This window comes from Chinchilla lanigera, unplaced genomic scaffold (genome assembly GCF_000276665.1).
Source record: "Chinchilla lanigera isolate Chin_1 unplaced genomic scaffold, ChiLan1.0 scaffold00162, whole genome shotgun sequence".
Classification (NCBI taxonomy): Eukaryota; Metazoa; Chordata; class Mammalia; order Rodentia; family Chinchillidae; genus Chinchilla; species Chinchilla lanigera.
Window position 1 is genome coordinate 909,522 of NW_004955563.1, and position 11,279 is coordinate 920,800.

General features: G+C 54.2%; 1 protein-coding gene across 2 annotated transcripts in view; it reads left to right on the top strand.

Moving 5' to 3' along the window:
- Myo1f (myosin IF) overlaps window positions 1–7,109 on the top strand; it is a 36,086-nt gene extending 28,977 nt beyond the window's left edge. For both annotated transcript variants that reach the window (XM_005413110.2, XM_013509136.1), the window contains 9 exons: window positions 1,029–1,143; window positions 1,231–1,400; window positions 3,061–3,206; window positions 3,433–3,579; window positions 3,660–3,808; window positions 4,279–4,362; window positions 4,902–5,097; window positions 5,182–5,351; window positions 5,822–7,109. In XM_005413110.2, the coding sequence (XP_005413167.1) occupies window positions 1,029–1,143; window positions 1,231–1,400; window positions 3,061–3,206; window positions 3,433–3,579; window positions 3,660–3,808; window positions 4,279–4,362; window positions 4,902–5,097; window positions 5,182–5,351; window positions 5,822–5,898 (1,254 nt within the window). In that variant the 3' untranslated portion in view covers window positions 5,899–7,109. The remainder of the gene's footprint in view (window positions 1–1,028; window positions 1,144–1,230; window positions 1,401–3,060; window positions 3,207–3,432; window positions 3,580–3,659; window positions 3,809–4,278; window positions 4,363–4,901; window positions 5,098–5,181; window positions 5,352–5,821) is intronic.
- Window positions 7,110–11,279: the final 4,170 nt, after the last annotated feature.

Below are 11,279 nucleotides of genomic sequence, written 5' to 3' on the forward strand. Positions count from 1 at the left end.
TAAAAGTTCCATTTTATTTTGTTTTGTTTTGTTTTGTTTTTGTTGCTTCTTTTAGTTTTTTGAAGACAGGGCCTTGCTACACAACCCAGGACAGCCTTGAATTTGTGATCCTCTTGCCTCAGCCTCCAAAATATTGAGATTACAGACATGCACCACTACCCCCACCTTTACTTTCCAGGTCTTTTGTTTGTTTGTAGGGGGCAGGAGGTTGAGACAGAGTCCCACTGTGTAGTTCAGACTGGCCTTAAACTCACAATGATCCTCCCGCCTCAGCCTCCCTAGTGGGGCGTATACCACCACACCCAGCTCCAGTTTTATTTTCAACAATATTTCCCACCTTCACTGACTAATAGCACTGTTCCTTTTACCTCTAATTTTCTGTTGCTTTTTTGGGGGGGTTGTTTGTTTATTTTAGGGGGGGTGGTACCAGGAATCAAACTCACAACCTCACATTTGCCAAGCAGGCACTGTGCCGCTGAGCTATATTCCTGGCCCATTTGGTTTGTTTTATTTTTTTGGTACCAGGAATCAAACTCAGGACATTATACTTGCTAGGCAGGCACTTGTGCCGCTGAGCTATACCCCCAGCCCTGCAGCACTAATTTTCTATGTGTGTGTTCCCCAGGCCTCTGTCCTGCTCTGATTGTCCTTCAACCACTACTGTGCTATCTCCTACACACATACACACTGTGTCTTGTTTGGGTTTGATTGTTTTTATTGGGGACTAAACCTACGGCCTCACACTGAACTATGTCCCCAGTCCTTTTTACTTTATATTTTGAGACAGGGTCTCACCAAGTTGCCCAGGTGAGCCTCAACCTTGCAATCCTCCTGCCTCAGCCTCCCCTAGTACTGGAATAACAGGCATGCAGCACCACACCTGGCTTGGAGAAAGACCAAAAGTTTGGCCTCCGTGTATGCGTGTGGGTGGCTGTGAGCAGAAGTGTGTGGGTGGCGTGGGCCTGGGGGAAACCGAGAGGGCAGCCCCTCGGAGGCCCCGGGACCCACTGCCACTCCCTCTGGCCCAGCTCTTCCTCCTGGAGGAGATGCGGGAACGGAAGTTCGATGGCTTTGCCCGAACCATCCAGAAGGCGTGGAGGCACCACGTGGCAGTGCGCAAGTACGAGGAGATGCGGCAGGAAGGTGAGAGGCCGGGGGTGGGCCGACCGTGCAGGCCACGCGCGGGAGCAGGGCAGGCCGTGACCTCTGCTCCCGCCCTTGCACGGACAGCCTCCAACATCCTGCTCAACAAGAAGGAGCGCAGGCGCAACAGCATCAACCGCAACTTCGTCGGGGACTACCTGGGGCTGGAGGAGCGGCCCGAGCTGCGCCAGTTCCTGGGCAAGAGGGAGCGGGTGGACTTTGCCGACACGGTCACCAAGTATGACCGCCGCTTCAAGGTGAGACGGCGGCAGGTGGGCGCATCTGAGCCCTGCGGCCAGCCTGGCACCAAAACCCTGGCGCCTCCCCCACAGATGAATCCTCTGGCCCTGATGGCCCCAGCACCTCGCAACACCCTCCTGCCCCAGGAACACACAGACCAGGTCTCACCCGGGCCAGACATCCTGTTCCCCGGGGTCACCCTTGCTTGATCCACATCACAGACACTGTCACCCAGCCCAGAATCCCGCCCTGCCCCCATCCCCACCTACGAGAACCCTGCAGGGCAGGTATACCCTCAGCACCCCTATACTCACACCTAGATGGATGCTTGTACCCTGCCAGGACAGTGTGAATGGACGCTGCCACCTGCCGCGCGTGTGTGTGTGTGTGTGTGTGTGTGTGTGTGTGTGTGTGTGTATGAGAGAGAGAGAAGAAGAGAAAGGAAGAGAGAGAGGGATAGGCACCTCCTCATCAGATCTGCTCAGCCTCAGATTCCAGGCACTGTCGCCGGACACACTGACACATCCCTTTCACCTGCTCAGCACAGGTCTGTGTGCCAGCCGTGTAGCTTGTATGCACACCTGCCGCTAGGCACACACATGGCCCCGTCCGCTCATCCAGCTACCTGACTCGCACACCCACGTGAGGCATTCCTTTCCACGGCTGGGCTGGGTTGTACAGCTCGCACACAGAGCATATACTCAGCATGTGCAAGAACCTGAGTTCTATCTCTAGCACCACAAAGCAAAAGAGCTGGCTACAGTCACAGGTACCATCACATGGTCCGAGAGTTCTCATCCAGCCCCACCCCTGGAAAGCTCTCCTGGAGGGAGCTCCCAAGGGCCCCCCAACGCTGCCCTCTGTCTTTCACCCTGGGGGTCATATCCTAGGCACCCATATGCACCAGGTGCTTTACTTACCCTGTACCTGGTCACTGGCCAGATACCCCTTTCTAATCAAAATACCCTCACTTTTACATCATTTTCTTGTTTCTCTTTATTTTTTGAGACAGGGTCTCACTATTGTAGTTCAAGCTGGTCTTGAACTCAGTATGTAGCCAAGGCCCTGGTCTCAAACTTGTGGCACTCCTCCTGCCTCAGCCTCCCAGGTGCTAGGATTATAGGCATGCGCCACTATGCCCAGCTGCTTCTATTGCTTATACACGCAACTGGGCACGGTGATGCATGCCTGTAGCCCCAGCTATTTGGAAGGCTGAGGTAGGAGTATCGCAAATTCAAGCCCAGTATGGGAAATTCAGTGAGCTACTGTCTTAAAAATTGAAAACTAGCCAGGTGTGGTGGCGAATGCCTATAATCCCAGCATTCCAGAGGCTGAGGCAGGAGGATCACCTCAAGTTCAAGGCCAGCCTGGGCTACACAGTGAGACCCTGTCTCAAAAAAAAAATTTTTTTAAAGAAAATAAAAGAATTAAAAGGCGCTGGAGATGTCAGGCAGTGGTAGAACAGTTGCCTAGCACGTGTGAGGCCCTGGGTTCCATCCCAGAACTGAGAAATCGATCAGTTCATTAATAACAACTCATATGCCTTCTCCCAGAGGGAGGGACCCCTCTCACCTGACCCACACACTTCCACTGCGCGAGAAGCACCGCCCCTGCGCCCGGGGCCGATCCTCCGACCCCAGGCTCCAGCCACCGACCTCTGGCCCTGCATGCCCACAGCCCATCAGGCGGGACTTGATCCTGACCCCCAAGTGTGTGTACGTGATCGGCCGAGAGAAGGTGAAGAAGGGCCCTGAGAAGGGCCAGGTGCGCGAAGTCTTGAAGAAGAAGGTGGAGCTCCAGACCTTGCGGGGCGTGTCCCTCAGGTGAGGCTGGGCCCCGCCTGCTGGGACCTTGGCTGCCCCGGGGCTTGTCCGCCCCCCACGTCCCCCGCTGCTGGAGCTGCAGCCCTCTCCTGAGCGGCCTGCTGCCCCACGTCCACGCGCGATCGCGCGTGTGGACACCTCGGGCCCTGCGCCTTCCCTTCCCCCGCGGCGCTCACGATCACCTGTCACTCACCTGTCACCTGCCCGGCCTCCCGCCCCTCCCCAGCTCCAGACAGGACGACTTCTTCATCCTCCAAGAGGATGCGGCCGACACCCTCCTGGAGAGCGTCTTCAAGACGGAGTTCGTCAGCCTCCTGTGCAAGCGCTTCGAGGAGGCGGCGCGGAGGCCCCTGCCCCTCACCTTCAGCGACACGTACGTCCCCGCCCGGCGCCGCGGCCCCGCGCCCCTCCCCCGCCCCAGCGGGCGCCCCCAGCTTCCTCCTCTCCCCACAGACTACAGTTCCGGGTGAAGAAGGAGGGCTGGGGCGGAGGCGGCACCCGCAGCGTCACCTTCGCACGCGGCTCCGGCGACCTGGCGGTGCTCAAAGCCAGCGGCCGGGTCCTCACGGTCAGCGTGGGAGACGGGCTGCCCAAGAGCTCCAGTGAGTCTGCGCACAAGCGGGGGCGGAGCCAAAGGGGCAGGGTCCTGGAGGGGCGGGGCCGTGGAAAGCGGGGCCAGTGAGAGGGCCAATCAAGGCTTGGGGCGTGGCCAGTGAAGCTGGTCGAGAGCGGAAGAGGGCTGTGGAGGGGCGGAGGTAAAGAGTGAGACAAAGGAGAAGGTCTCGGAGTAGTGACCAATGAATGAGAGGGAAATGTGCAGGGGCGTGGCCAATCAGCCCGACAACTGATTGATGTGGGGGCGTGTCCTGGGGTGGGCGGGCCCCAAGAGCAAGGCTCGTGAGGAGAGGGCCAATTACTACGCGTAACTAAGGGGCGGTGCTGGTAAGAGAGCCAATGGGCCTGAGGCAGGGCCTGGAGGCGAAGCCACAACCCGGAGGGGACTTGGGGCGGGGCCAAGAGTTAGGTCGGTCCTTGGCCATCCCCCAAATGCCTGCATCCTTTCGTGTTTCAGAACCTACGCGGAAGGGAATGCCCCAGGGGACACACCGAAGGCCAGCCCAGGCCCCGACACGGGCTGCCCCCGGGCCCCCCAGAGGTGAGGCGAAACCCTAAGTGTCTTCCCTTGATTTTGTGGACTCTGTGGCCTAAGGCAGACCCATAGTCAAGGAATCTAACAAGCACCGTGGTCCAGAAGGCTGCACAGCGCCTTGTCCTTTGCAGAATACGTGCTAAGCTTAGCCTGGCATTCAGAATCCAACCTCAGCTGGCCACTGACCTCTTCTCCCCTCCAACGCCATTCACGCCGCATTTCATTTTGCCAGCACCCCATCCCATTTATTCTTACTTCCAAGCCTTTGTTTGCGCTGTTTTCTCTGCTTATCTGCCAGATTCCCACATCACCGAGCTCTTATTCATCCTCCAAAACCTACTCATAAAAGCCCTCTTAGGAGGAGGGGACTCCCCGAAAAGCCTCCCTCTAAACTCTGATTCCCGGGTCCCTCCCTCAGATCCAGGCCTTACCACACTGGGTAGACAGTGCAGTTGCCTCTTCCCTCAGACTGGTAACTGGGAGCCATATTCTACTCAAATACTTATAGCATCTTTCTGACAAATGTCTCCAACCTTCTGCCACAGCCCTGGACCGAAATGGGGTGCCCCCCTTAGCCAGAGCAGGCCCCTTGGCCCTGGATATCACTGCTGGAAGGAGCTCCCAGCGGCCGCCCAGGGGTCCTCCGTCCTCCAGCCTAGGGGCCAGCAGACGGGCCCGGGCCCGGCCGCCCTCAGAGCCCAACACAGAATTCCTCAACGTGCCTGACCAGGGTGTGGCAGGGTAGGTGGGGTGGGAGGGCAGCCCCAGGAGGTGGACGTGGGGAGGGGTGTCTGGAGCTGTGATGAACACATCCTGTCCCCCCAGCATGCAGAGGAAACGAAGCATAGGGCAGAGGCCTGTACCCGGTGTAGGCCGACCCAAGCCACAGCCAAGGACGCACGGCCCGAGGTGCCGGGCACTATACCAGTACATAGGCCAAGACGTGGACGAGCTCAGCTTCAACGTGAATGAGGTCATCGAGATCCTCTTGGAAGGTGTGTGTCCCAGGGCAGGGTCGTGGTGGGGTGAGCCCAGGACCCTGACACGGCTGGGCAGACCCTATTTCCGCCCAGCCTTCCTTCCCGCCCACGGGGAAATCAGGGCCACCGTTCCCAGCGCCACCAGAGATGTCTCCAAGCCAGGCGGCACAGGCCAGCTCACCCTGGGTCTGAGCCTCTGGCCTTTCTTCCCCACTGCCCGCTTCTCCCCCTCCTGCCCCCAGACTGGAGACTGAACCCAGCACCTTCACACTGAGCTGAGCTACATTACCAGCCCCTTTTGTAGTTTTTGTGTGTTTTTTGAGTCAGCGGCTCACGAAGTTGCCCAGGCTGGGCTCCAACTTGCAATCCTCCTGTCTCAGCCTCCCAAATCACTGGGATCACAGGTGTGCACCATGAGTAAGATGGACCCGGAGCCGGTCCGAGGGCTTTCTCCAGGTCTCCAAAAGCTCTCTTCTCCCTCACAGATCCCTCGGGCTGGTGGAAGGGCAGGCTGCACGGCCAGGAGGGCCTCTTCCCAGGAAACTACGTGGAGAAGATCTGACCTGGAGCCTGGGACTGTGTCCTTCGCAGGGGAGCAGGCATCGCCAGTGGGAGCTGTCATTACCTCGGCTACTTTGGCCACAATGCTTAATCCCGTGGCAACCTGCCCAAGCCCTGGATCTGGGGGTCCCTGCTGCAGCACCACCTCCTGGGCCCTGAGCTCCCCCACTTGCGGCCCGAGCCTCTATTCCTTCCTGTGTGAAACAGGATTAAGCTGAGTGCAGTAGTGCGTGCCTCTCATCCAGCTTCTTGGGAGGCTGAGGCTGGAGAATCTCCAGTCTGAGCCCAAACCCTGGGCAATCCAGCAAGAGCCTGTCTTAAAGGGGGGAGATGGAGAGCTGGGGATGGGGCTCAGTGGTAGCGTGCTTGCCTAGCATGCATGAGGCCTTGCGTTCCACCCCCAGCGCTGCAAGAAAACACAGCCAAACAAATCAAAAATAGGATTAATCAGAACCTACCTCCTGGCTGCCGTGTGTGCAAAATGAACTGTGTTCTGTCTTGTTGGTGAAGTGCTGGGCACAGGCTGGGGTGGAGGGGCCTTGGTAAGTGTGACTGCCCTCCGTTCTCATCACCCAGACAACACGCACGTGGCAAGTGCAAGTGTGGGTTGAATTACTGAACGTGCAACAGGGGTTATGTGCTCACAAAACATTCCCATTTTGCAGGTGGAAAAATAGAGGCTCAATCATTTACCCAAGACCCCACAGAGCCAGCCTTGCATTCCTTTGTCTCCTTGCCCCATCCAGCAGCTTGGATTGGGAGGGAGTCCTGCTCTGGACAGAGCCCAGGCTTTACATTCCAGATATTCTGCCTATGCCCAGCCTCAGGGAGCAGCCAGGCTGGGAGAGAAGGGGCCAGACTGCTGGGATCAGAGAGCGGTGGTGGGCACAGCGGGGGAGCCAGGACGGTTGCAGAGGCTCAGTGTCGGGTCTTTACTTATTTTCATGTGCTGGGGGTGGAGCTGGAGCCTCAGGAAGCTTGGCAAGCGCTCTGCCACCGAGCCACCCTGTCCGATCTGGACCTGAGCTGGGATGAGGAACCTCCGGAGGTGGGGGGCGTGCAGAGTCCTGGAGAGACTTTCACAGAGACCATACGCAACTTCTCCCTCCGCCGTTTACCTTGCAAAGCCAGGCTTGGCCGGGAAGAGAATCATAAGTCTGCAGCTGTGTCACAATATTGATCAATCACCGTGCAAAAAAGCATTTCGCAATCCCTGGGTAGTCCCCGAGTCTCTCTGTGTCTGTTGTTTGTTGGGTTCGGGGTGCTTCTCTTTCTGTAGGACTTGGACATGCGCACAGGCTGGGCGGGAACTACGTGGGCCACCAACCCGGGCTGGGTATTTCCTGAGTGCAGAAGATAAATTGGGCCAGGAATGCTGATGCCCACCTGTAATCCCAGCTCTTAGGAGGCTGAGGCAGGACAATCACTGTACTTGGAGTTCAAGGTCAGCCTACAACCAAAAATAAATAAATAAAGAGAGAGAGAGAGACATGAGGGATTCCCTTTCCCTTTTCCGCCCTGCCTCAGCTCACCAGCAAAGCTGCTCTCCCGTCTCAGCACTAGGGCACAGCCCTCTGACCCAGAGGCCATGGAGGGCACCCAGTTTGTGGAAAGTAAGGCCTTCAAGGAAGGGCGACTGGTGAGGCTGGGCAGGGTGCTGGGATGGACAGGGAGGGCGTCACACAGTCTAACCGACAGCATCACGTAACTAGGTCACAGGCATTTTCAGGTGCAAGCCTGTCACCTTGACCCCGCCCACTCCTCGGCCCCACATCCTGTGGGCCCTTGCACAGAATTTCTTAAACCTGGCCCCTCCCTTCGCTTCCTTGGGGCCCTGTCCCTTCTGAAACCTCACCCCACCCTTCCCTGAATTGCAACAACCGTCCAGTATGCGCACGTGTGTGTTTGCACTCACTCGCACACACACGCACACACCTCCCCACCTAGCAGCAAAATGACCTGTTTTTAATTTTTTTTGGTTTTTCTCCGGTACCAGGAACTGAACTCACGACCTTGTGCTTGCCAGGCAGGCGCTTTTGCCGCTGAGCTAAATCCCCAGCCCCTGACCTGTTTTTTAAAGTGAATGCGTTTTTAACTGAATGACTAGTGATGAAAAGAAAAATAATTAAAACAACACAAAAGGGAGAAAAGTCAGTTTCTCTTGAAAAATCCCTGCCCACCTTTTTGGAGGTCTGTGTGTTTGTCTGTCTGTTTTTGCAGTGCTGGGGTCCTAATGCCATGCATGCTAGGCAAGCGCTCTACCACTGAGCTACACCCTCAGCCATGTTTCTCTTTGGTTTTGTTTGTAGTACTGGGGCTCAAGCCAGGGGCTATACCACTCAGCTACAGTCCCAGTCTCCCGCTTTTTTGCCTTTAAAGACCAGACTCTCTAAAGAACTTTATTCTGAAACAATTTCAAATTTTCACAAATGTAATAATAGCACAAAGAACTTCCATATACATATTACAGAAAATTCCCCAACTATTAACACTCAGTACATCTGGTTTCTTATTTTGCTATAAAGAGACATGTATGTATATAGGCACACACAGATACCTAATCATCTGCAAGGACATGTTCTTAAACTATTTCAAAAAAAGTAGTAGATATTATGCTCTTTATCACTAAATATATCAGTGTTTGCTAACAATAAAGACATTCTTTCATATAACCAGGGAAAATAACCAGTAAAGTTAACAATGGTACAAATTGTATCAAACCTCCTACAAACTTTGAGACCTGTCCCAATAATGATCTTCACAGGGATTTTTTTTTTTCCCCTAGTCTATAACCCAATACGGTTTTAAGTATTACGTTTAGTTTTCTTAAAATCTGATTTAAAATTTTGTAGGCTTTATAATTTTCAGTTTGTCTCAAAGCTCTTACAAATAATAGATTTTTATTCTTATTATTATCTTTGAAATCTCCACAGGTTCTCTTTTTCCTGTTTTTTCTTCCATAAAAGGTTGAAAGCTACTTAGAGAAATGGTTGATTCCAGGGCTAGAGTCAGGAAGCTAGATTATTAGCACAATATACTGCAATCTTGTAGTTGCAGAATGTAAGAGAAGGCTCAAAATACTGAAGTGGACTTTCCAAAAGAAGCTAGAAACCAGTTTGAAGGGGTTTTGGCCAAATGTAGCCAAATCTGGGACAAGGTAAATACCAAAATAAATCTGAAACGTAATGGATTACAGCCCATCATATAGAATAGGAAAACAGAGGGGCTGGGGATTTAGCTCAGTGGCACAGTGCCTGCCCGGCAAGTGCAAGGTCGTGAGTTCGATTCCCGGTACCAGGAAAAAAAAAAAAGAATAGGAAAGCACAAGTCCACAGTAATAAACAACTAGGGGTAAAGAGGGTAAAAGGACAGCATTTTCTTAAACTGTAATGATGACTTAAAATTACACAGAAGTGAAAGAATTAGAAAAACCACAATTTTGTCAGCTGGGTGTGGTGACACACTTGTCATCCCAGGTACTCAGGCCCAGCCAGCCCTTCTCTAAATTTTTAAAATTTGATAACAGGACTAGCCAGGCATGGTGGCACATGCCTGTAATCCCAGCACTCGGGAGGCTGAGGCAGGAGATTGTTGCGAGTTCAAGACCAGCCTGGGCTACAAAGTGAGCTCAAGGCAGCCTGAACTGCACAGCGAGACCACGTCTCAAAAAGACAAAAAAAAAAAAGAATTGATACAGGGCCTCATTAAGTTGTCTAGGCAGGACCTGAACTCGCCACCCTCCTAGTTCAGCCTCCCTAAGCGCTCATAGGCATGTGCCAGCATTCCTGGATGACTTTTTCTTTCGTTGTTTGGTTTGGTTCGGTTCAGTTCGGTTCGGTTTTGCATTGAGGATTGATCCAAGAGCCCAAGTGTGCTAAGTAAATGTTTTTCCCCAGTTTTGTTTTAATGGCTTTCCTTGAACACCATCTCCATATATAGCCCAGGCTGGCCTCCCACTCACAACCCTCCTGCTGTAACCTCCTGAGTGCCGGGGTTACAGGCATGCACGTCCATGTCTGGCTCTTCCCTGATTTTTCACTGTCTCCTCCTAACCATCTTCACTGCATACAGAAGCACACAAGTGCTTATAAAGTCTACAGCGACCTAAGACTCAGCGAGTACCTCCTTTGGGGCTGAATAATGCAGTCTACAAATCTGATGTCCAAGATCTACTTTACCGTCCACCCCAAAGCTCATCCTCCCAATGACCACTGAGATCACATGCTGTACCTCTCCCTGCTAAAAATTCCCCAGTGGTCACACTAGAAACCCCAGTCATCTCTCCTCCCCACCACAAGGCCCTGTGTGATCCCTCCTGCAGCAAGTTACCTTCTGACCTCCACACCCCACGTTTCTTCTGCCCCAGCAGCACAGGTGTCCTCACTCGTCCTTGGCAAAGACCACCTTGTTCCTCCCTACCTCAGGACATTTGCACCAGCTTCTCAGAGCCCTCTACTGCCCCGTTTTCCACTCCCTCACTCCTCAGCCAGGAGGCGACATCTCAGGTGTCACCTCCTCAGAGGGGCGCTTCTGACCCACGGCTATCGCATCTTTCTCTTTCGTTGTTTTAATTGTTCGGAATAGGACCGAAGATCATATTCTGTGTTTGTTGTCTTACTGTGTTTCCTCATTTTAAGTTGCAAGTCCCCCAAAAGGAGGGATTGCTGTCTGTCCCGCTCACTCCTGGGTCTCCAGCGCCCAGACTGGTACACAGCACACAGTAGGCACTCAGGGAACACGGCCTGCACAGGGGACCTATTTCACCCCCGTAGACACAGGGCTCCGCATCCATTATCAGGGACGCACACCTCTGCAGCCTGAGTTCAACTGCTGATTAAAGCCTAACGGTCAGCCGGAGGTGGTGGCGCACGCCTGTCATCGCAGTACGCAGGAGGCCGAAACAGGGATCGCCACTGAGTTCGAGGCCAGCGGGCTATATAGTGAGTTGAAGCCCAGCCTGAGCTACATGGTGACACCCCGTCTCCAAAAACAAACAAGAAACTCCGAAGAAGCCCTAAAGACCGTCAGTTTGTTTCCTGCGCTTGATTATTACAACGGACCCATTCCAATGGCAGCATTCGGCGCTCTGAAAAATCTGACGACTGCTGCCACTGTCAACTTCCTCCAAAAAGATGGCTCAATCACAGAGAAAGAACAAACCGTGCTGTTTAGTACCCTCCGAGGGTTGGCGATGGAAGGGGACAAAAGCAGATAAGGGTGCCCACTCTGCATACGAGGACATTAGGCCCGGAGAGAGCCCTCATGCCGGATCTTGCGTCCCGCAACTGCCCCCGGCTTGCAGGTCCGCACCTGGTCCACTCTGCGGTCCAGGAGCTCGAGTCTCGGGCCACGCCCCCTCCCCTAGCCTCCGGAGCAGGCTCC